This window comes from Chelonia mydas, chromosome 6 (assembly GCF_015237465.2).
Source record: "Chelonia mydas isolate rCheMyd1 chromosome 6, rCheMyd1.pri.v2, whole genome shotgun sequence".
Lineage (NCBI taxonomy): Eukaryota > Metazoa > Chordata > Testudines > Cheloniidae > Chelonia > Chelonia mydas.
This window is the reverse complement of record NC_051246.2, coordinates 22,910,423-22,936,440: the sequence shown is the minus strand read 5'-3', so window position 1 is coordinate 22,936,440 and position 26,018 is coordinate 22,910,423. Positions and strand designations below refer to the sequence as shown.

General features: G+C 45.0%; 1 protein-coding gene across 4 annotated transcripts in view; it reads left to right on the top strand.

Annotated features, from left to right (window-relative positions):
* C6H11orf24 (chromosome 6 C11orf24 homolog) overlaps nucleotides 1-25,786 on the top strand; it is a 59,594-nt gene extending 33,808 nt beyond the window's left edge. For all 4 annotated transcript variants that reach the window (XM_037899526.2, XM_043548759.1, XM_043548757.1 and 1 more), the window contains 3 exons: nucleotides 14,270-14,521; nucleotides 22,616-22,732; nucleotides 23,950-25,786. In XM_037899526.2, coding sequence (XP_037755454.1) covers nucleotides 14,365-14,521; nucleotides 22,616-22,732; nucleotides 23,950-25,139 — 1,464 coding nt within the window. In that variant the 5' untranslated portion in view covers nucleotides 14,270-14,364 and the 3' untranslated portion in view covers nucleotides 25,140-25,786. The remainder of the gene's footprint in view (nucleotides 1-14,269; nucleotides 14,522-22,615; nucleotides 22,733-23,949) is intronic.
* The last annotated feature ends 232 nt before the right edge of the window (nucleotides 25,787-26,018 follow it).

Below are 26,018 nucleotides of genomic sequence, written 5' to 3'. Positions count from 1 at the left end.
ACCCTATACTCATGAGTTTCTTCATATTCAAGCAAATTCCAGTATAAGCACAGTTTCTCAGCAGAGCTTGCCAACTCCTTGGAGTTTCACAGGAGCCTCCTGATGCTGCTTTTTATTCTGCTTGTTATTTAGAGACCTGTTTATTTTCTTTAGCTGTTCACAAGTGGGAGAGAAGGACTCTTGCAATGGGAAGTATATGGCGCTTGAGGAAGGCTTGACTTCAGCAGCTGGAAACTTCTGGCTTTGAATAGCATCAGCCTGACACTAAATCTTCAGGTAGTACAGGAGTAGCCACCTTGATTTATTGTATTATTATTTGTATTGTGGTCTATCTGCTTGTGGACACAGTGATTTGTCCCTTGCTTTCTAGGACAGTGATTCTCCTCTGTGAGGGCCAGATGTGAATTCTGATGATACTCTGGGAACAAGTGCCTCTTTGAGCTAACCTTTCTTTGTAACTCTTGGCATGTGTTGAGTGTTCTTCCATTAAGGAAGACTTTCAAAATCCTGTTTGTCCAGCTGGCTCCGCCTAACAGACACATAATATTGCTATAAACATTAGTGGGCTTTAAAGTGGCAAGTCTGTCATATGCAGACTGTTGGAGATTCAGATGCTCTGCCACAGGCAGAGACCTCATGGCAAGCTAGAGCAGCTGCTTCACACAATGGGGAAAATAATTTATTTACAGCAACTTGATTAAAATGTTTTCTCTTGGTGGGATAATCGCTTTGGAAAGACTGTTAGTCTTCATAATAATCATATCTATTATGTGCCTATCTTTTCTGGGCATGTTTCGGAGGAGACAGATTATACAAGAGAAACATCACAAATGTAGTATCAGGACAGACCAGTGTCTGGTCTTATCTGATCTTCTCCCTGCTACAATTGGCCAGGCCCATTGGTTTGGAGGAATGCAAAAACCCCGACATCATGAACTCAGCCAGCTGTGTAATGTTGTTGTTCTTCAAAGGAATGTGTGGGAGTAGAGACTGATTTTCTTCCTGAACCCAGCTTGTGGTCAGTTTGTGCCCCAATACATGGTTTGTAGCTCTTGTAATTCTTTCCTAGCTAGAATAAGTACACAAGGTATTTTACTACATGTATGGGTCTAAATCCTCTTGAGTCTTGCTAAGCTGTTTGCTTCAATAATATTTTGCAGCAGTGAGTTCCATAGGTTGGTTAAGGGAATGTCAGGGAAGTATTCACATTTTTGTGGTCAGGTTGATTTCAATTAGTCACCTTGCTCTTAATACATATGACTAGCTGATACCAAGCTGACCATGACTGTATGATTGATGTAGGGAAGAGTAAGATTTTATTCAAGGTCTTTATATCAGCATAATATCTGAGTGCCTGGTCCTGAAAAGTTTAGCCATTGGCCAGCTGACATAATGCTGACCACAACTTTCCCTTGTCTGCGCTGACCAGTCAGCATCCTGTTAGCTAATTCAGTTGCTAAACATTGTGTTTAAATGCTGTTAAATTTCCTAATGGAGACAATGGAGGAGTTAGTTCTCCATTGGCCATTCCATCTTTGCTCTCTCTGCCGAGGCAAACAACCAAAAGTTTGCCCATTGGTACTGATTGTGGAGTTGACTCTTGTGTGTTACCAGTCTTTTATTTGCCGTGCAACATCCCGGGACATTCATTGGATGGCGATGACTATCCGTCATCAGCAACGTGAGCTGGCTGATGTATCAGTGACTTAGGAGTGAAAGATCCATCAGCACCATTTCTCAACTCTCTGCTTGAAAGCCTTTGTTCCCCTCTCCTCTAATATGAAGAATTTCACTGATAACTTGAAGTGATGGGGAAGAGAAGCTCATATCAGAGGCCGCATATTGCCCTTTGACTATTGACCTCCTTTTTACTCCTGTAGTTCCTTTAGCTGCCTCTGTTATGTGGCAGAGATGACAACGTCTTTGTTAATCTCTGCCTGCTCAGAGTAAGTGTCCTTGTGAAAGACATCTACCGGTTTAAAGGCATGAATGGAGAGAGAAGCCCTGGCATGTGCTTCCACTGGGAAAATTGAGACAGGCTTCCTTTTGTGAGCTTAGCATCTCCCTGATCACTGGGATCCTTGTAGCATGCACTTTATAGCACAAGACATCTAAACAGTGTCATTCTGTGCTGGGTGCGGAGTGTCAACAGATGCACGGTTACTGCAGATGGACATCTGCATCTTAACTGTTCCTTACTGAAGTGGAGGAGTAAAGGGAGTTTGAAATGACAGAGAAGTGCTTGATACTTACAATTTATAGCCAGCTGTGAGTTAACATGATACAAAGGCTGCTGTAAGGAGCTCGCCTTGTCTGTGCTGGGAAATTGAACTGTTGCTGAAAAGGTCCCTTCTCTCCATAACCTTTCCCCCGATCTGATATTGGTAATGGCCTGAAGTGGATTAAAGCCATTAAGGAGTTTTAGCAAAAATTGCTACCAGTGATTTTGCTGCCCTGCTGCTCGCATTGTGGGTTTTTTTTTTGTTTGTTTTTGTTTTTTTTAACCACGGTTAATAAAGTTTTTATCCATGGCTTCTGCAATAGTGCCGAACACTTCTTGTTCATGGCTGTGCTTCCAGTTAAAATTCTTCAGCAGTAATACAGGTGCCTCCGCTGCTGTACAAACTCCCAGGGAGAGACATTTCTTGTCTCAGAGTTTATTATCTAAACAGACAAGGGGTAGGAGGAAGGGAGTATTCTTAATTCCTAATCCATAACATGGGAATTGACCCACAGAGATTAAGCGACCTGCCCAAGGTTACACAGGAAGTCTGTGGCAGAGCCGGGAAGTCAGCTCCGGTCTCCTGAATGCCAGTGTGCTGCCTTCACCACAAGTCTTTCCAGACTCTCCATAGTACTACCGTGGGAAGGTGGCCTGCAGTTAAACACAGGGTGGGAACAAGTTTTCAGAGTCTCCCCCTTTTTTTTTTCTAAACGATTTGCAGTCTTCAGACAGTGAGCACTGCTGCGCTAACATTGTCATTGCACCCTGGCATGTTGTTGCCTGTAACTATCTGAGGTTTGCAGTTTCCTTCTGCAGACTTTGTATCTTGGTGTAATAATAGCTTTATATAATCAGGAACAACTGGTAAGGTCCAGAAAGCTTTCTGGACCTTGAACATATTTGAATTCCAAGGATCCTGAACCACTCCCCACAAGATGACAATCTCTCACTTAAAAGGGTGACCGATAGTACTGGTGGCATCAAACTCCTAGTGCATCCTGACTTTGATTAGCTGTAGGTAACTAGGGGAAGTTGTGTATCTGTAGCTTTGGTTTTCCTAGGGTTAATACTTGCTCTTGGTACAAGCTAATAGGAGACATTGCTAAACCCAGAATGCTGGATCAGTGCAGGAAGTTTGGTTAAAGGAACAATTTCCAGACCAGGGACAGCTGTAGATCAACTTCTGCATGCATGGTCACCAGTAATTATTTCTCTACCCTGTAATGTAAGGTAGCATCTCAGCCTTGTGCAATGCCATGTCCTTCCTTTAGGTTGAAACACTGTTTATTTGCAAGTCTAATTAGTGAAACTTAATAGGAACAGCCTCTTTGTTTGCTATTAACTTACTTCAGAAACTAAGGAAGCCTGCAATAGCTATAAAGCTGCCTTTCATACCATGATGTAACTTAGTCTGGTGGTGTGCAGTAAATATACTCTGTGAGCCAAAGCAGACTTTTTTGCTTTTCCAGCCACTCTGGAGCCTTTTAACTGAGGTGGTGAATTCACAATTCAAACTATATTTGTTTACTTGCTGTGGGGCAGAGTCCTTCATATAATACAGTGAAATAATTTGAAAAAGATTGTAAGGGTTGGCTAGAACTTAAAACAGCACTCTTTTTGGCTCCCAACCCCATTGTCTTAATGCTATTGCTCCATTTCGGGTGTTATAACTCATACTTATAACTCGTACCAGTGTGGATATAAATCATGGCCAGAATAATGTTTTCTCACTGATATAAATCCTAGCCATCTTCTCGCATCACTCCTCCTCCTCCATGCATCTGATTCAGAGTCCTATGGACTCAGAGGTCGATCTGATTTACCTCTGCTCTGGTCATTCTTCTTCCAAAATAAAGTGTGTACATGCGCACACCCCTACAGCTTTCCAAAACATCATCCTTCGAGTTGATTTGTAGTAATATTTTTCAAGATTGTAAAAAAGGCCCCACCCAAGTGCTTTTTCCCCTTCCATTTAAAAATAGTCCCTTTACTCACATTTGAAATCAAACCATGAAACAAATGGCTTTTCCTTACCAAACTTTAGTTCAGATTTTTCTTTCTAAAGAATGGAAGCATGTTCAGACATTTGTTTTGAGGTGACAACTTGCAAAGTATTCTCTGGAGTTTCCAGAAAAGACCCTGGAATAAACCCAAGACAGCACATTTCTGAATGCTGAGATTACATTGTGTGGGCTTGATCCTATAGCCTGAAGAGTAGGCTTGTTACTGTGGAGGGAAGCTTGTACTACCCCTGTCTCTGCTGTACCTGTTCTGTAGATAAACAGAGGCCTATAGTGTCCAGAGATGTCATCCTGGCTCCAGGTGATATGATATGCTGCTGCCCTGTGAAGATGGCAGTCCTTGGTGAGCTAGTCTCTACTTTAGCCTGGTTCCTTGGACTGCTTGGGACCACAGATGTGTTGCTGGCATGGTTCACCAACACACCTGATGCCTGCCCCTTTTGTGGCAAGAAGGAAACCCAGGTGCGCACCTACCTGCAGTGTGCCAGGCTGTAGTCCCTCTTCCATCATCTCCAGAATCTCTTATTGAGGTTATGGCTGCACTGTTTCCCCACACCTGTTCCTCTGTGGAAACCCTGGCCATAGCCTTGCCAAATCACTAGTATACCTCATCAGCCGCCTCCTGGCACTGGCTAAGATGGCCAGCTCTCAGTCCCAGAGGGATAAGCTCAACAGGGAGGTTCTCTGATTGTGGGGCCTTTTTCCATTCTCTAGTCCATACATGCCTCTGGGCAGAGTTTCTCTAGGTGGCATCCACTGACTCCTTGATCCGGATCTCAGAGCAGTGGGCATTTTCTGAAGGTCTCTGCTTCGTGTCTCCTACTCTCATTTTGTACCTATCACCTGAATCACTATACTTGGTTTTTTTTACCCCTGTACTTTATCTGGGTTCTGTGGCCTTTCCTTCACCTGAAGGGGCAGGCCTTTAATTCTTGTGGGCTCCGCCCACCTCTCCCAATCCTCAGATAGAGTAGACCAATGCTTTTCACCTGCTTAACTGGTAGCTGTTTGGTTAATAGGGTTTTGGTGCCTGTGTGATAGAAAGGAAGATTTGCTTTGTTTCAAAGATTCCCTCTTCCACCACTGCCCTAATTATAACTATTATTTCAGGCCAGTTTTTATCAGTATCTGCCTTCCTTTCACTTTTTTTTTTTTGCACAGAATCCTTGGTTCAATGCAAGAAAGTGAGCAGCAAGGGAGGAGCATTTCTTAAACCCTGCAAGCAGTGCTTCTGGGCTGTCTGGATGTGTTTGCACTGCACAGTCATAAGTCATCCAATTGTTCATTCCAAGTTTTTCTGGTTTTTCAGTTTGCTTGTTCCCTGATGAGTTGTAGCTGTTGTAGATTGTAAATGTAATCTCTGCATTTTCATATTCTACTCCTAGCCCAGTTCATTTAATGTCTTTGGGGAGGCTGATGGGATAGAGTGTTAATACCCAAAGAGTGTTTTGTCCTGATTTTTGGAAGCTTGTTTTCTGACAGGAGCACTAGTGTTCGCACTCTCAAATTGCAGTTACGGCTGTGCAGGGAGAGGGTTTTTTCTAGGGCAGCTCTGGTGACAAAGCTGGTGCTTTTCCTGACTGTCACCCTGTGGGGTAAATGGTTGAGGAATCTTTGAATATGCGAGGGAGCTGTGTGGACTCTGGGCTCTAAAGATATGCCACAGGGTGGGAGTGGAGGGGAAGGGGACATTGATTATAATTGGAAACTGGTAGCCACTAATTCAAAAGTGAGCTGTAAGTAACAGTGAATCACTTTCTGGCCTTGTGGGCCTGTGCTGGAGAAGATGAGGCAAAAACTAGGTGGTGGTTCTGATATTTGATATGGAATTACAAAAATGTCTTCTGGATTGTATTAACGTGCATCTGCATCTGGTTATCCGCTCTCTGGATTGGGAAATGAGCTGTATTCCCTGGGCCATATCATCACACATCCGCACATGCACACCAGCTATAAAATCTAAAAGGAGAATTGTAACTTCCTAAGCAAAGAAACTTTAAAATGGCGTTAAGATTGTAAATACATAGCAATAACTTGAGGAAAAAGCTCTCCTTGTTTTAGAGTTGAAGTTAAGCCATCACTTACAAGAAAATAAAAGAAACAGAGAAGAGCTGAGAGAATCATTGATTTTTTTAAATTTTTTTTGTTTGATGACCAACCTGAAAAATCTTAATTTCTAACTAAAACTGAATTTTCTCAGGTTTTTCTCGACCAAATGAGATGGAAAAAAATCTTAATTGAGTCGAACAATATTTCAAATGTCTGATCAAAATGACATTTTCAAAATAGAATGGTGAGGTGACATTTTTGGAAGTTTTGTTTTCAATTGTTTTAGCTGAAACTATTTGCCAAATAGCTTCTGTGCCCTGAAAACGCATTTTCCAGCCAGTTCTCTGTTTAGCAGGCTAGCTCAAGCAGAGCTTAACATGGTGTACGTCTCCTCAAGCTGAAAATTACACTTCTAACTCGAAGTGCAGACATACCCTTAGTGGTATCCATTTCAACAGTCTTCCCGCTCACATAAGGCTAATTTGCAATAACTGCTGTGAATCCTTATTTTGGAAGGGAAGGGATGGTGATTTGGGATGGTTTCTCTGATCATTCGAGAGCTTTAAGGTGATAAATAAAATTGAGCTTGAATCATGGCAATAGTGGTCTTAGTAAGTCTGTTTAACAAAGCCCTGGTCTACACTAGGACTTTAGGTCGAATTTAGCAGCATTAAATCGATGTAAACCTGCACCCGTCCACACGATGAAGCCCTTTATTTCGGCTTAAAGGGCTCTTAAAATCGATTTCCTTACTCCACCCCTGACAAGTGGATTAGCGCTTAAATCGGCCTTGCCGGCTCGAATTTGGGGTACTGTGGACACAGTTCGACGGTATTGGCCTCCGGGAGCTATCCCAGAGTGCTCCATTTTGACCGCTCTGGACAGCACTCTAAACTCAGATGCACGATTGTTTGCTGTTGCTCTGACGCAGGGAGGGGCGACTGAGGACACGGCTTACAGGGTTGGCTTCAGGGAGCTAAAATCAACAAAGGGGGTGGCTTTACATCAAAGAGTATTTCAGGCAGGACTTCACGGAGGGTTCCAATAAGAAATGGTGCACCTAAGTTGTTATTCTTACTGAAACAAGGAGGTTAGCCTGGCCTCTGATACATGGCTAGATTTACCTCGCTGCACCTTCTCTGTGAGTGACTGCAGTGTGACCTAGAGGAATGAGTCCCCTAGACGGGGGGAGCGGGGGGGAAGCAAATGAGTACAAAACAAATCTGGTCTATTTCTTGTTTTGATCCACTCCATCTATCTTTTACATCTTTAAATGGCAGCAGATGATGCAGAAGGACTGCATGCCATCCACATCTCATGGCTGCTCGGCAGAAGATGGTACAATATGACTGCTAGCCATCGTCATCTCTTGCCTGCCCGGCAGAAGATGGTACAGTACGACTGCTAGCAATCCGTATTGCCTGCCTGCTCACCATAAGACGGTTCAATAGGACTGACTGCAGGACTAAAGAGAATGACCTGGTCAAGTCACTCCAAATTTAGTCCCTGCGCCCATGTCTGCCCAGGCGCTCCCAGCCGACGTGGCCAGGAGCACCTCGGACGTGACGATGACGGCTACCAGTCATATTGCACCGTCTGCTGCCAGAAGGCAATGGGTTGCTGCTACTGTGTAGCAATGCCGTACTGCGTCTGCCAGCACCCAGGAGACATATGGTGACGGTTACCTGAGCGGGCTCCATGCTTGCCGTGGTATGGCATCTGCACAGGTAACTCAGGAAAAAAGGCGCGAAACGATTGTCTGCCCTTGCTTTCACGGAGGGAGGGAGGGAAGGGGGGACTGACGATATGTACCCAGAATCACCCGCGACAATGTTTTAGCCCCATCAGGCATTGGGATCTCAACCCAGAATTCCAATGGGCAGCGGAGACTGCAGGAACTGTGGGATAGCTATCCACAGTGCAATGCTCCGGAAGTGGACTCTAGCCTCGGTACTGTGGAAGCACTCCGAGTTAATGCACTTAGAGCATTTTCTGTGTGGGCACACACACTCGAATATATAAAACCGATTTCTAAAAAAACGACTTCTATAAATTCGACCTTATTCCGTAGTGTAGACATACCCAAAGAAAGTGAGGAAAGATATACAGACAGGGGAAATCTATGGGAATGAGTTGTGTGGGTGGTACAGGCCACATCCTTAGCTGATGTAAATCTGTATAGCTCCATTGACTTTAGTGAAACCACACCCATTTACATCAGCAGAGGATCTTCCTCCAAGTCTCTCCTGTTCTTGTTTTTGTGGGGATGGGGAGTAAACGCTGGATAATGTGCCTTAGGGAACAATCGTGTACTGTTGGAGTGGATGCACACGATAGGTCTAAGCCAAGAGTTTTTTCAAGAGGGATTCGTGATGTTGGTTTGCTCTGTGTCTAGGAGTCCAATTTGAGACCTCTTAAAGGGGTCTGATGCTCAGAAATCGCTGAATACCTACCCTCCCTCTCAAAATCCGTTCCTTAGAGATGTGACAAGCTGGGCACCAAAAATAGGCACTCAGAATAATAAGTCACTTTTTAAAAAATCTTGCTTTGTGTCAGTAGCTGTCTTTGTTAACTGTGGGTCCTGTAGGGCAGGGCAGAGCGAGGTCTTTGCTATACCGTTCCTTTAGTGTTAGCTGATCCCTTAAAAGCCTGTTGCTTAAAGAAAGGGAAAGTACCAGGGTGATTGGTTTTAGTCGACTTCTAGAGCTGGTCTTCCCCTGCTGGCTAATAGTGGGCTAACCAGTAAAGGCCTTAAAATACCCTGGCAGAGGAGCACTTGTATAGCAGGATTGAGTTCTCCGCCAGGTTCCAATGAGGTTCAGCTTACACCCATGGTCACCTCAGCACATCCCTTTCCCGTTCTCCACTTAATTTTCTTCACTTGCAGTGAAGTGGTTCCTGGGGCTGATGCAGTGACATGGATCAGAAGTCATGTGTGACAAGAGGGACTTCAGGTAGCTTAGCAGAGTCGGGAAAACTAAGTGTCTCTGCGCTTATGGGGCCAATACTTACATTAAGCTAATGTAACCGTTTCTAGCCTTTAAGTGGCTTGTCCACCAGGGAAAGAATTGTATACCATAATAGAAATACCCAAGAAGAATTTTCAGAGAGATGGGGTGCTCTCCTGAAAGTATCTGAATGATCCTATTAAGTGCATGGGCCTGGCCCCACTTCTTCTCTACCCACTTCCTTCCCTTTCTGTCTCTATTCCCCTCCCCTGAATTATGCTTCTATTCTTCCTTATTTTAATAATTTTCTTTAATGAGTTGGATGTTATAAGCAAATTTGTGTGTAAATTGTATAGTTCGAATTGATTTATATATTAACCATTTTCTATATAATTCAATGTTTAAAAGAAAAGGAGGACTTGTGGCACCTTAGAGACTAACAAATTTATTTGAGCATAAGCTTTCGTGAGCTGCAGCTCACTTCATGTTTAAAGTTATAGCTAAGATTTGATAGCAAATGGCTAATATATTATGGAAAGTTTTTTGGTTTTTTTTATTTCCTGTTTTAAAAAATGTAATAAGAGGGCAAAAAAAGCAGGGCTTACTCCAGCTGCTTACCTGTGCAGCACATCTACGTTATGGGTCTGTATGAGCAGCAACATCAATGTCGTCTAACCAGTGCGTAATGTAAACAGGGCCTTAGTAAATCCTAAAAGGAAAGCAGGAGCAGTTCTCTTGGAACAAGACTAGATGGGGCTCACGAGCTGCATTTCTCTAACAAGTCTACTCTTGCCAAGTCAGTCCCAGAAATATTTCTAACCAGCAGGAGGGCTGGCCAGAGTGTGAATTCTTGGCTGAGGCGTAAAACCTGCTTGCACATAGAGAATGTGGTGCTGCATTGTCTGCTACAGGCTGCAGCTCAAGAAGAGCATGCAGCTAAAATCAGAGGTGCAGTTTCCCCTTTCCCTTGTAACTTCAGACAATTTAAGCGTGTTTGCAGTGAGCACAAAATAGCACCTTTCACCAGAGCAAAGCTTTTGCATCTCTTGAGCAGGCTCGCAGTATAACTGGGATAGATTGTTATGTGCAGAATTTTAAGGCATTGTGACTTTGGATACGTCTACACTGCAAGTGCTGCGCCACTGTAGTGTAGACAGTTGCTGCAGCAACGAAAGGGGTTTTTCTGTCACTGTAGTAAATCCATCCACTCAAGAGGCAATAGCTAGGTCAAAAGAAGAATTCTCCCATCAACCTACCGGTGTCTACACTGGGCTTAGGTTGGTTTAGCTACGTTCAGAGACATAGCTTGGTTTTAGGAATAGACCAGACCTGTGTGCCCTGCAAATAGGGCTCCCAAGTTCTGTTCCTGCTTCAGTCACTTACTGTTTCACTGGACTACTGCTCTATTGGCTTGAGCAATTGGCATCACGTCTGTGCCTCAGCTTCTTCCACTGTAAAATGGGGATAATCAGACTTACTGACCTACGTCCTCATAGGCTGTTGTGGGGATTTGTTTAGCTATCGACTTTAATAAGGCTTTTGATACTCTCTCACATGACCTTCTTCTCATAAACATACTAGGGAAAAAGAAAAGGAGGACTTGTGGCACCTTAGAGACTAACCAATTTATTTGAGCATGAGCTTTCGTGAGCTACAGCTCACTTCATCGGATGCATGCTGTGGAAATCTCACAAGACATTTTATACACAGACACCATGAAACAATGCCTCCTCCCACCCCACTCTCCTGCTGGTAATAGCTTATCTAAAGTGATCATCAAGTTGGGCCATTTCCAGCACAAATCCAGGTTTTCTCACCCTCCGCCCTCCCACAAACAAACTCACTCTCTTGCTGGTAATAGCCCATCCAAAGTGACCACTGTCTTCACAATGCATATTATATATATATATATATATGCATATACATAAAAGGTGGTTTTAAAGAGGAGGGTGATAAATTGTTCTCCTCATCCACTGAGGACAGGAGAAGAAGTAATGGGCTTAAATTTTCACAAGGGAGATTTAGATTAGACGTTTGGAAGTTTTTCCTAACTGTAGGGGTTGTTGAGTATTGAAACAAATCACCTACGGATGTTTTAGAATCTCCATCACTGAAGGTTTTTAAGAATCGGTTAGACAAACACCTGTCAGAGATGGTCTAGATAATAGTTAGTCCTGACCCAGTGCAGGGGACTGGACTAGGTGACTTATTGAGGTCCCTTCCAGTCCTGCATTTTGTTGAATCTAATCCCTTGTGCAAGGTTCTGAAAATGTAAATGACCAAGAAAAATTAGCACCCAGATTCCACAGCCCCAGGTGCACTGTAGCAATATATGGATAGGTACAATGAGCTGGTAAGCATTGGTCAGTGCTTTCCCAGAATCCTCAACTTCAGAGATTCTCAAACTGTAAGCATGGCACTGATTGGAGAGACTCATCGTGTCGATGGCTATAACAGGACACCGAGGAAACCTCCTTTCTGACTGGACAGGAAGATGGTTAGATAATCCTCCTCTATGGTATGCCCACTCTCCACACACACCTTGTTGTGGAACAAGCTTGCATTTTTACACATAAGTCCAGCTGAGGAGTCATACCTGCCTGTGAGATGTTTGTGACTTGCTTAAATGAGGAAGGAGGAGGGTGGCTCTGAAAGTCCTGTAGGGAAAAGCCCTGGAAGCATCCAATCTAGTCCATGCTGAACTCTTTGTAAGTACAGGCTTACCTCCGAGACTTCAAGTTCTGAGGCAGCAGAATCACTCCAATTACAAGGTAAGGGCATGATTCATCCAAAGTCTACTGAAGTCCATGATAACTTTTCCACTGACTTCAGTGGGAACAGGTATTGGACAAGGACCTATTGTTCTTGCTAGGAATGTGGGAAGGGACATTGCCCACTTAATTGCATATAGAGGAACAAAGTCTGCTAGACTACGAGAGTGTGAATTTGGTCCACTAACCACTGGGGCAGTGTGTGATCTCTTGGAGTTTCCTGGGTTACCTGGACTCACAGCTCGATTTGGAATTAAAAGGAATTTTTAAATTAACCTTTGGAATTGGCAGGAAACTGAAAGCTGCACTGAGCCAGTTGTTATCTGAATGTTCTTGGGCAGCGGTCTCCAACCTTTTTACACCCAAGATCGCTTTTTGAATTTAAGGGCAACCCAGGATCTGCCCTGCTCCTTCCCCAAAGCCCTGCCCCACACACTCCATCTCTTTCTCCCTCCGCATCACTCGTTCTCCCCCACCCTCACTCGCTTTCACTGGGGTAGGGGTTGGGGTTCAGGAGGGGGTGCGGGGTCTGGACTGGAACTGAGGGGTTCGTAGTGTGGGAGGGGGCTCTGGGCTGAGCTTGGGGCAGAGGGTTGGGGTGCAGGAGGGGTTTCAGGGTGGGGCTCTGGGAGGGGGCTCTAGGCTGGGGAAGGGGGTTGGGGTGCAGGAGGGGGTACAGGGTGCTGGCTTCGTGAGGGGGCTCAGTTCTGGGGCTTGGGGTGCAGCCTTCTGCTGGGTAGCACTTATTGCTAAGGCAGGCTCCCTGCCTACCGCGGCCCCATGCCACTCGTGGAAGGGGCCAACATGCCTCTGCAGCCCCTGGAGGGGGCATGGCGCATGGCTCCACACGCTGTCCCTTTCTGCAAGCACCGCCCCTGCAGCTCCCATTGGCCACAGCTCCCATTCCTGGCCAATGGGAGCTGCGGGGCCGGTGCTTGCGGGCAGGAGCAGCATGTGGAGGGAGACCCCAGCTGCGCTGGCCGCGTCCGAGAGCTGCATGGGGCCAGAGCAGGCAGGGAGCCCATCTTAGCAGGAGCCCCGCTGTGCTGCCAGAGATCGCGATTGACGGGGAGATCCTGTAGGGTCTATCGCGGTCGACCGGTTGGTGACCACTGTTCTTGGGCATTTCCTGACATAAAAGCAGGGCCAGTTTTAGGCATGTGTCAAGTGTACAGATCCCTGTACTCTTCTCCTGTCCTACCAAGTTGACAGAACGTTAGCAGGACTAGGTACCCCTATATCCAACCACAATGGCCATGTCCACTCTCCCATGTTTCCTGTGGGGCTCGTACGTCAGCCTGAGACACCCGCACGTCTTGCTTGACGTGGGCCTGTAATGCATAAATGTCGTCCCCCCATCACAAAGGCTGCAAACTGATAGAAACTTGAGGCTATGTGCAGTCATCCTCCCACATAAGCTGTGCTGTGTCTGTAAGGAGTGATGAAAACCATGGGTTTAAACTTTGGGTGGGTTCTGACACCTGACCTGAACTGTGGCGCTCAGCTTAGTCTCTTTGCTATGCGTATAACATGGTTTTTCTTTTAATTTCACTGTTTTGAACACTGCCTGCCAGCCTGTCTGACTCTAAAGCCCCAATTTAGCAATGTGCAGCTTTGTACCTGGATTAGCCTACTTCCATGGGTTTGATGTTGGTTTGGGGTATCAGTTAACATCTTGATACATCTGCTGGAATTAGTTCACACGTTTTCATCTCATCACTTTTTTCATATGGTTTGTGGTTGACTCCCGCTGTGCTATTCCAGCCTCTGCATGATCTGCGTCAACAGTGGTTGGACAAGCTCCCCCAGACATGATCAGAATGACATAGGGAGGAATTCGTTACATTTTCAATAGCTCTTTCATGTCCGTGTGGAGTATACGTTGTGCATGTGTGGGCCTTAAAACGTCTTGACTTGGGACCTTTGGAAACTTAGTTCCTAAACTATGAGCTAGGAGCTGCAGCTTCTGTCTCGTGTGGTTTTCAGCATGATCCAGTGTGTAAAGTGCTGGACTAAGGAGATCAGAATTGTAATCCTTGCTCTGCCACTGACCTGTGACCTTGGGCAAGTCACTTCTTACACCCTCTGTCTACCTGTTTTTTTTATTTGTATAATGGAGATAATGATGCTTACCTTCCTTTATAAAGTGCTGTGAGATCTATAGATGAAAAAGAGTTAAGAACTATTTAAATCTTTTAATGCATCCTCTTGATCTATCCTATCTATTTTTTTTTTTTTAATATTTCCATTTGACAGATATGTCGCTTAGGACCCGAAGGTAATTGGCAAATGCTTCTCCTGCACAACCGGCTCTAGGGAAGAATAGTGGGATTCCAAGGCCAGCCTTCAAGATGTGGACTGCTGTTGTTTTTTTCCTGTTGATTTCCCTGTGCATATCTGAAAACAGAATTTCCACCTTAAAGGAGAGAGGCACTCGGGTGATACGAATAAACCGGCTGAGCAGTGAAAAGCATTGCAGACGCGCTTGTAGAGGCCTATCGCTTTCAGGTGAGCTGGTCTTCCTTTAGCATAAAATCTGTCTGGTTTCCATGTTCTTAAAGGGCTCTTCCCCACCCCCCACATTTCTCCTTTTTACTCCATTTGTTTACAAGCATTTATAGCTATGGCTTCTGTGTGCAGTTCTGTGGTGGCTCAATAATTTCTGACAGCTTTGGTTTAAATTGAAAACAGAGCAGCCATTTCCCAGGGCCTTTCTAGCTTCCATAAGAAGCAGCGTGCGTGAGTGCTGATAGTGTGCGTGTGAATGGTGTGAGGTCACTTTACTCTATCAACGTACCATGCAGCCAGATGTTTGTAAGCGAACGTTGCTACAGCAGACAGCTGTGCTGGTTGAGCAATCTTTGTTCACTGATCTTCGCACTTGAGTGTTTTCTGTCTTGAAAGAAGCTAGTTGCTTAACCCTTCACTAGCTTGGCTGAGACTTGATAATTTAAAGTGACTGACTAGTGATATTTTGGGTGCATAACTTGAGATGCCGTAGGTTTTCAGAGGGTGGGTGCTCAGCATTTTCTGATCGGTCCCTTTTGAGGTGTCTCCATTTGGGCCCAAAAAATCACTTTTTTGAAAATTTTGATCTTTGTAAAGTCAGAGCAGTGCTGCAGTGTGTGAGACCCTCGCGTGTTCCTGAGAGGGTTTAGTTCAGCTTCCATAACACATGGATTCCCTGGCATGTCAGGCCCTTGGGGAATATGAAAATGCATTTTATGCCCAGAATTTTGCGAATATGTGGCTTGATGTGGTGTGTGTTTGTTTTTTGGGGGTTTTCCCCCCTCCTCTCCCTCAAAGGTGTCAGGAAAATCAGGCCATTTATTTAGGCGTGTCACAGGCTGGCTGGCCCTTTCTAGCAAGCTGGGCTCAGCCTTGTCTGTGATAGCCAGCATATCCCCCAGAATGATGGAGACCTGATGCGTGACCCCAATGGCAGGATATTGGAGAGAGGCCGACTACTGTGAACTCAGTCTAGAGGGGAGCCAACAGATTTCCCTCTCTGGGAAGGGTTTGGGCAAGTCAAGCTGGAGGAGACCCACAGGGAGCAGGTCAGGCTAATGTGTTGGGGGCGGTGAGGAGAAAAGAACTGAGATAGGGCCTGCAAGGAAATCCCTGATGGAAGCTGTTGGAGTTCCTGGAGAGTGTGGGGAAACCTGCTGGGAAGAAGCCACATAGGAGAAGCTCTGCAGGGCTCAGGAGTAGAGAACTTCAGTGTAGCCAAAGAGGGGCAGAGGAGCTGTTAGTTTGGATATTAATTTGAACTTTCAGGGTAACCAAATGTCCAGCTGCAGGAAGATTGAACTTCTAATTGACTTGGCTAGAGGCCAGGCCAGGCCATGGAAGATTTGGACAGAGACAGATCATCGCAGGGCCCAGGAAGTGGCCACTGGATGGGAGGTTCTAAAGGCAAAGTTCCTGCAACACCCTAACACCAGGAGGCACTGTGGCACTAAGAGCAACCACTTACAAGGTTCTGATCTTAAGCCCGAAAGTTGGAAAAATTTGGCCTCTGCCCTTCCAGCTGTCAGCCTGGGGGGATACTGCACCTATATGCTGATTTTATTGATTTACGGAGCACCTGTTGCTCCTGGAGTCATGTTATTATATGAGAATCCCAGTTTCACGGGAAAAAAAAAATTCTCCCTCATGGCTGCAGAGAAAAGCTGGCAAATGTGAATCGTAAGGAAAATACTAAATTCTGAATCTCTTTATTTTTTAAAACGGTTTTTTTTTGTTGTTTTTTTAAGCCAGTCTCCTGATTTTTGGGGGCCTTTCTGATTTTTGAATGCTTGGAGTTTGCAGTACTTTCATGTGCTTAAGTGCTTTTCTGAATCAGAGCTTTGGGGAAGGGTTAATCCATCCAATTTTGTAAAAACTATTGGTGCCATCAGAGATGAGCTGGTTTGGTATCTCACACGAGACTGGCACAGTTTGACCCTGGTCATGGTAGATGCAGGATGGATGGTGTATGTCTCCAAATTTCTCAGTCACCTCTGCTCCTGCAAGAATGTACTATGTGTTGAAAGATTATCGGGAAAGAAAGGAATGAATCCACCTTCCTTTTCATTGGTTATTTTTAAGGATATTACTAGAGCTACATATCCAAAATACATCTCTTGTTCTATGCTTCTACCCTCCCCAATTAAATTTTATTTTTATTTTTTTACTCTCTCCGCGTCCCGTCCCCCCCCTCCCCCCCAAAAAAACCCCCTTTTGTTACAAATGGATGAGGGGAGCACAAGGTCATAGAGTTTAAGACCAGAAGGGACTACCCGATCATCTAGTCTGATCTCCTGTATATCACAGGCCACCAACCCCACCCAGCAACCCTCCTCCCCACCAACCCCAACAACTAAAATTAGGCCAAAGTGTTACAGCCTTCCAAAGACTAAACTATTGGGTGCCACAGGCAGAGAATAGGAGGGGTCAAGGCGCACCGCTGCCTGAAGCCTTTGTAATGGCAGAGAATTGAGTTAGTGAGAGAGACCTAGATACTTCTGGTAAGTCACCCTCACTCACATGCTGCAGAGGAAGGCAGGGGAAAAAACTGCGATCACCAGTAATCTGATGGGGGAAATTCCCTTCTGACTCCGAAAATAGCGATCAATTAGATCCTCAGTACCGTCTTAAAGCACTGTCCCACTCCGCCTAGTCTCTCTCATCTCCAGCTGTGGCCATCTCTGATGCTTCAGAGGAAGACCAAAAAACCCAAATCCAAAATACATTGGAGAAAGGTGTGGATTCCTTTCCTGACCGCTACTTAAGCCCTGAAGCATGAGATTTGACAACATGAAGGTATCCGTCTGTATTGTTAGGCCTGGTCTAAACTAGAAAAGTTATACTGCTATAACTATGCTAGTTCAGGGGTGATTTTCTTTTACCTATATAGTTCTATTGTTATAAGCCCTAGTGTGGAAGCAGTTAGACTGGTATGAAGGTGATTTACACTAGTATAGCTTATTCCCCTTCTCATATGGGAATAAACTATACTGATCAAGCACTTTAAACCAATACAACTGCATCTTCACTGGGGAAGAGTTGCTACTGGACTGTAAACTCTTTGGGGCAGGGACTGTCTCTTTGTTATATGCTTGTACACTGCCTAGCACAAGGGGTTTAGGCTAGTGCCTCCTGATGCTACCATGATGGAAATAATGATGGAGAAATCTCTCATCTTTTGGCAAGGATACTGAGGCCTGGAATTCCCAGGTACTGGACAAGCAAAACCAATGACTCTAGTGGGAGGGATTGGTATTGGGAGGGGATTGGCTTGTGTATGTTGCACAGTTCTGGAAGTTTTTTTTATTTAGCTAGAATCAGGGAATACTTATGTGTGTTAGAGCATAGGATTTCAGGGAATTTCAATCCCCAGCTCGCTGAGAAGAGCAGAGCTAAAGTGTCATAATTATTGGACATTCTACCCAGTACAGGAGAATGGAGGGACAGCATTAGCATGTCCACGCAAGCCAGCATCCTTGCTCTCCGCACACCTGCAGGCTTTGTTCCTGCTTGTCTGCAGAGATCTTCACAGTTCTGTTCCTTGTCTCAGAGGCTGAGATTTTTTTTTAAAATAAATAAATAAATAAATAAATATATATAGTGTTTAAAAAGTCCATCCTGTGGAGGGCCAAATCTTGAGTCCTGCGCCCTGCACGATTCCCTTTAAAGTATCTTTGAGTGGTTTTCCTTCGTCCCATTTTTTTTTTTAACCTCCAGTAACTTACTAATTGAGTATACAGACACGGTAGAAAATATGTTGTTGGGTATTAGGGGCTTTTTCCTCCTCCAAACACAGGTATTACAGGATTTGTGGTACCAGTTCAGTCCAGTTAGCCTGGTATTCTGTGGTGCTTCAAAGGCAGGTGATAGGGTAGGACTGGGAAACTTACACACCTGATCAATTGTGCACGTAATGTATGGGGTGAAAAATTCCTTCCTAACCCCTGCCATGATCAGCTTCTGCCCTGATGCATGCGATTTGATTATAATTTGCCATGCACTGCGGGTGTGTTCAGTCCTATACAGCTGAACTGAAGATGTCATTTCTGGCCCAAGTGGCTTAGAATCTTAAGGGCCTGACCCTGAGAAGCGCTGAATGCCCCAATCACCAGGCAACTCAGGGAAATTCCACTGGGCTGTTTTCTGAGCTGCCGAAGAATGTAAAGGCTTTTTTCCCCCCTCCCCACAAGTTAAGAAATTTTCTAGATGCTTTTTTTATTCTCAGGTAATGTAAATGGCTTATTTTTATAATTTTAGGATTGCCATAGTCTTAATCCTTGGTGAGGACCAGTGGCTTTGGGGATAACTTTAAACAAAAAACACACTACATGCAGCATATGATTGCTCTTCCCCCTGTTCACACTTAATGTTTTTAAGAGGTATATGAAGGTGAATCACTCCGTATACCACTATGTATGAGTTACTCCTGGCTGGATTCTATGCCAAAAAAATTCAAAAATCTGCTTATTTTATTTGTCAAAATAATGCAATATAATCACACCAGTTTCAATTGTTTTGGTAATTTATTTAAACTACAATACAGAAAAAATCACAAATATTCAGCATTTCCTAAACACATGAGAGTTAAGTTACAAACACTTGGTAACTAATACCCTGCATTCCCGTTGTAATTCTGGATTTTCATTTAAATTACATTACAGAACACCAAACCACAAATAAAAAAAGATTAAAAATGTCATTTTAAATTGCTCAGACTTTCACACATGAAAGTCATACAGTTTTGCTAATCATTGTCCTGGACCTGGCTGGGCACTTTGGGAAGTGCTTGGTTCTGATTGTCCTGACGCTTTATTGACTGCTTGGTAAATGTTTTATTTGCCCTCAAAGTCTTTTTTTTTTTTTTTTTTTATGGATAAGTAAAATAAATCCTGCTCTGTAATCTAACCCCATTGTGCTACTTTGGCATAGGAAAAAAGCGAGAAAGCACATAGACCTTCCTAGCTGAGGATTCCCTCACTGTCATTTATAATAAGGCTCCTTTACATCACTCTGGCAATGTAAGGGCCTTAAACCTTTAACAGGTTTTATGCTCCTGGGGCAATTGACTGAGAATGGAAACCATTAACTAACAATAGGAACGTTAACAGTGTTACTACGTAGGCAGGCTGCTACATATCTGCCTCAGAGAATGAGGTCAGTTAACTCAGGCAGGCTGCTACATTTCTGACTCTTGCTTGCCTCGTGCATAATAAAAAGCTCTACCCTTCCACACCAGCGAGCTGTAGTAGCATGCAAGAGGGACAGAGGCGCTCACGCTCTCTCTCGCTTGTTGGCATGTAGGCCCACCCCACCACCAGGGGTGCAGAATTCTGTCAGGAGTAATGAGTATAGTGTAATTGGCTTCTGACTGACCAATTGGACGCTGCCTGACTAGTCCCTTGTGACTCTGTTCCAAGCACTCCCCATTTTCTGGCTAGCCATCCTGTACAGTCTCCTCCCACGTTCACTTGACTATATTTTCATTAGGTCACTGACACACTCTCTTGGGGGTCCAAAACTGTAAATCACTCTTACCCTTCTGCCTTAGCACCAACAAATTCTTCTTTTGCTATACTGTGTTACAGCTCCCTGCCACCTTAGGCTGTTAGCCAGCCAAACAAACTCCTTAGGACCCTGCCAGTCCTCACTTTGCCTTACAGGTTAACGCTTGGTGTATTTCAGTTCCTGGACCCTTCAGAAGCATCTCCATGCAGCATCCAGCCCCTGTCACTGGATGCCAACAGAAATACCAAGACCGCTGTCTCAGAAAAGACAGAATACACACTTGGCTCAGCTGAGGGAGCACACCTCCATCTAATATGAGTTTATGATAAAATAAGAATGTTTATTAATAAAGAACAGAGATTTAAGTGATACTAAGCAGAGATAATAGAAACAGGAAAATGGTTACAAATAAAAGTAGAATCACACTTTTTGGAGACTAAAACTTAACAGATTACAGTCCTTGTCTAAGAGAAGCTTTTTACCAAATGCAACCTTTCAGCATCACCCACCCCATTCATGGAATGCTAATAGTGCTGAACTCTTTTTCCTCATTAGAATAACAAAATGTTTTCTTGCTTCTCCCTATTTTCTCCGAAGTTTGTCTTTGTCACTAGAGTCAGGATGAACCTGTGTCTTCCTATGCTGATTCCATATCTTCATATTAATTTGTTCTCCTCTTTCTCTCCAATGCCTCTGGCATCACCACACTCAGTTTGCATTAGAGACAGAAGATAATTATTCCTCTCTCTTTCTGAAAGGAAATCCGTTTCTCTCTTTGTTTGGTTACAGATTTTAAAGTATAATATCAGTAAGTGTCCATAATTCTTTCTTGATACATACATTTCACAGTGATATTAATGACCAGTATGTCACCAGTTTTCCTTTGATATCTTACACATTTTTTATAGGTAAATATGATGGCCATGTGTTAGGTTTAGAGAGTTTCAGGCCTGATAGGCATTCCTCTTACATGGCAGTGAACCCTTTGCCAGTGGGCATTGGACAGATCTTAAGGTACATTCTACACTTCAATTAAAAAACCCATGGCACCGAGTCTCAGAGCCTGGGTCAGTTGATCTGGGGTTGGGCTGTGGGGCTAAAAAATGCAATGTAGATATTTGGGCACAGGCTGGAGCCTGTGCTTTGAGGTCCTCTCCCCTCAGGGAGTCTGAGTCTGGTCTCCAGCCCAGGCCTGGCCAGCCACAACTATGCTGTGGGTCTTTTACCGCAGCGTAGACATACTCTTAGGGCAGGGGTGGGTAAACTTTTTGGCCCGAGGCCGCAGCTGGGTGGGGAAATTGCATGCAGGGCCATGAATGTAGGGCTGGGGCAGGGGGTTGGGATGAGGGAGCATGTGTGGGGTGTGGGAGGAGGTGCAGTGTGCAGGAAGGGGCTCAGGGCAAGGGGTGCAGGTTACAGGAGAGGGCTCAGGGCAGGCGGTTGGGCTGCGGGAGGGGGCTCAGTGCAGGGAGCTCAAGGCAGGGGGTTAGGGGGCTCATGGCAGGGGACTGGGGTGCAGGAGAGGGCTCAGGTCAGGGGATTGGGGTGCTGAGTGCAGCAGGGGGCTCAGGGCAGGGGGCCAGCATGTCCGGCAGTGGCTCCTAAGGGTGGAGTGGGGCAGGCAGCTGTACTGCGCTGCCCTCTCCTGCAGCAGGTTCCACCCCCCAAGGCTCCCATTGGCTGTGGTTCCCCGTTCCCGGCCAATGGGAGCTGTGGGGGGGGGGGCGGTGCTTACAAGCGAGGGCAGTGCATGGAGCCCTCTCCGCCCCCAGGGCCGCAGGAATGTGGTGCCAGCTGCTTCCGAGAGCAGTGAGGGGCCAGGGCAGGCAGGGAGCCTGCCTTAGCCCCGCTGTGCCACGGGGCTGGCAATCCCACGGGCCGGATTGAAAGCCCTGACAGGCTGGATCTGGCTCACGGGCCATAGTTTGCCCTCCCCTGTCCTAGGGTCACAGTCACGATCATTTCACATACTTTGGGACTTCACACCGCGGAGTGCATTAGTTTTTGGAGTGGGGGAAGACACCAGTAAAGAGAGCTCTCCCTCAGCACTGTCTTAAAAGGGGTACAAATTTTAGTCATGATGTGACCTTTCCAGCGGATGAGGTCAGGTAGGACTCCTCTAATGCTTTTTTTTAATTGGCCAGTAGCAGGGCTGTTGGGCTACTCAAGGTGATATATTTGGTTACAGTGGACTCAGGTGGGGAGCTCTGTGAACTGACCTACCTGGGCCAAATTCGAACCTGGTGCAGCTCCATTGGTTTCACTGGAATTCCAGCCACTTGGGCCAAGTCTGAATGTGATCCTGCTGGAACGCTGATTGTTATGGATTTCATAACAGAGCTTCCTGTTATGAAGTTTGTAGGACATTCAAGTTAACTTGGAATTGAAACTACAAAGTAGAGAGCTTTGCATATAGCACATTTTGGTCCATTTTTCTATTGTGTGTAAAGGAAAATTCATGGCACAGAGAGATTTTATTTTTTTAAATCGCTTTGCTAAGGGTAAAATCCCAGGACCACACTGGGTCTGATGTGTTTTTTAAAATCAGGACTTCCTTCCATTTATGTGGCCTCTTGTCTTGTGTTTTAGGTAATCGTTACTGCAACTGGTCAGTGTTCTATCAGAATCGCTGTGTCCTTTTACACTGTCGCCATCTGTATGTGTGTCAGAATGCCAGCACTCAGGACATTACAGATCTACTTGGAGGTAATTTTACACTGTCGGGCTCCTTGTAAAACGAGATGGCGCAGTCACCTTTAAGATAATAAGATTGCATCATACTAAATACTATACACTCAGCGCTTTGCTGCACCTCTGGCTGAAAAGGGGGAGCACAAGATATGTTTAAACTTTAGAATCTGTCCATTGGAAGATTTTGTCCCATTGTCTCTTCTGGTAGTTGTAATATTGAAAGAACATGGTGTGGTTTTTAAAGAAACATGATTTTTAGCCTGTCCCTGTGAAAGGGCTCACCTATTGCACCCTATACTCTGTCCTTTTGGAAGACACAACCAGAAGGACTTTAAAAAAACAAAAACAAAAAACAGGGTGGAGGTACCCTGAAAGGAGGACACCTTGGGACTGGATTTCCTTTGACTGCCAGGATGTCATGCCAGAAGTGGCATGCTGCATGGGTAATCAGAAAGGCATTAGCAGCAATTGCTAGCCATGGTTTTACAACAGCAGGGGTTTAAATTTTAATTAAAAGTGACACCACAATGAAATGGAGCTTGTTGGCAATTGGGGAACCAATCTTGAAATGTGTTTAAAAATTCCTCTGTACGCAAATTTAAAAAAAAAAACAACCTCCCTCGAGCTCGTCCGTGGTTCATTTTGCATTGTCAAAGGTTGCTTGAGGATTTAACGGCTTACCTCTTTTAATGCTTATAGGATACATGCTGCTAAAAGCCTGATCATCAGCTGAGGTGCCTTACGTATTTAAGGGAAATCTTTCAAAAAGTTTTAAGAGGGGTAAAATTATGGACCTAAATAAAGGCCTTGAATGGTGCCTTTTAACATATAAGAGCACAGGCCTTTGGCTTCTGACCCTCACTGGTCAGGTCAGAGTGAGGGGTACTGCTGCTCTGCTTCTGAGAACCAGTTTGAGAGGTGAAGTGTTCCTCTTCCTTTGAGCAAGTCAGAGGGTTCCAGTCCTGGAGAGACAAATGACAGAGGTGCCTGGCATAGAGGGTAACCCAGAAAAGGGTTCAGCTTATTAGAGGGCTTTACGCAAATAACAGAGGATATGCTAGGTTTGATTGTGATCTTATTTACATTGGAGTAAATAGGGCATAACTCCATTGAAGTAAGCTGCATGCCATCTGCTTCAGGAGGTACTCCTGACTTACCTCTGTGTGAATGAGATCAGAATTAGGCCCACTGGTTTTTGAACTTATGGACTTCCTTGTGTTTTGTTTTCAAAGAACTTGTCCTTAAGAAAAGAGAAGCACAGCCACCTGGCCGAACCGGCAGGCAAGTGGACTCTGACACAAGCCAAGAAAACCAGACAGAGAGTCGAGCAACGGTGCCACCTTCACCATCAGCTCAAGTAAGGACTGTAATGACAGGTCCCAGAACGACCCCACCAGCAGTAATTACAACTGTTGCCACCACCACTGCCACAACCACCCAATCCACCAAGGGAACCCCAGGTGAGATAAGTACAACTACTCCATCAGCCACAGGTAATGAAACTGCAGAGATCCTTGGGGTTCTGACAGGTAATTCTGCTATCCTTACCAGCACCACGTCTCCAGCTGCCTCGTCTCTCGTTTCAAATAATGATACTTCTAGCTCCGCGCCCACAGCCACCTTTGAAAAGACAAGTAATAAGGTGTTCACTTCAGGAACTACAAAGGCACCAGCACCCTTGTCTCAAACTACTATTGCTACTTCTGAATCGAAAGCGAGGACTGTAGTGTCCCAGACAGAGCATTCCAGTGTAACCGTTGCCTCCCGGTTGCCTTGGGATGCCACGCGCAGCACTCCCACCCCTAGCATAGTTAATAATGCGGGGGTTGGCCCATTGACAACAAGCTTATCTATAGCGACAACCACCGACAGCCTACAGGACTTGAAAACGCATTCCCCAGATTCTGCAGTCACCAATCCATCTTCAGAGAGTGCCAGTTCCATAATGCCAACAATCAAAGCTACTTCATCAACTCTTGAGCCCCTGACAACTACAGTGGACAGGCCCCAGAATATCACGGGTAAGCCATCTCCTACTATCCCAGTCCGAACAAAGACTTCAGCAACTAATCAGCCAATGACAAAGGCCACCACTGGGCCTGGGGTGATAACAACAACATATAGTACTTCCTTGACTAAGCTTACCACCATGGGTCCAACAAATGCACCCAAAACAACAGCCTTGGGCATTGGCAGAGGTCAGCAAAACACAGATTATGACAATCTGCTGATTGCCACTGGGCCTCTGACTCAGTACTTGGTGGACACCAGTTCACTCCTGGCAGTACTTCTATTTGGTATCATTTTTTTCATAACAGTCTTAGTTCTATTTGCCATGCAGGCCTATGAAAGCTATAAGAAAAAGGACTATACGCAAGTGGACTACTTAATCAATGGAATGTATGCGGACTCAGAAATGTGAGAGGCAGGGATGCTGAGAGAGGCTTAAATACGTATCAAGGAGATGGAAAGCCTGTGACTTGTTCTTTCCCCTGTTTGCTTATAAGACAAACTGAAAGTGCTTCCAAATTACTTCTGGTGCAATTTAGGAGAAATGCCATGTATTCTATAAATTTTTTTATCAACTGTAACAGGTTGCCATAAGAGCGGTAGTGATTTCTAGAACTCTTCCAACTGTGCTTCTGCCAATGATTTTTGCATTGTAAAATGAAGCTACTGGGGTGAGCCATCACCCTCTGAGAATGGTATGTGCTTCCTAAGCTCTGTGTTTACATTTGATTTCAGTTTCTTGGGTTTTGTTAATTTCACGCATATTCCCATTTGTAAAACGGGGATGATGATGCTCACCCACCTTCAACGAAGCACTTTGGGCTCACAGGATGAGAAGTGCTAAATATTACTCTGACTGTGTTGGGGAGTTTTTAATTGTGAGCATCGTGTTTCAAGAAGCTTCCTGCTTATGAAGAGAACTGTTTACAAGATGCTATTAACACACTGCTTACCGCTGATTTAAGATGGTTCTTCCCAAGGTGCAGATCATTGCATTTGTGCACCTATATGATCTTATTTTTGTATTCAGTCACTCAATAAAAGGGGACCTGGAGGGCATGCAATGTTGTATTTGTCTATATTCCCCCTCCCCATCCCGCCCCCAAAACACATCTTGCAAGTGAGCTGGTATTTCTTCGCAGCTTATAGAACTAGCTCAGCAGGACAATTCCAAGCTTAGGGCCCAATCCCCTGCATAGAGTTGAATGCCCTCAAGCCCACTGGTAGCACAGAGCAGCTCACCAGAAATGCTAATCTTTCAGGATAAAGCCTTCGTTCTCTGAGGCCCTGA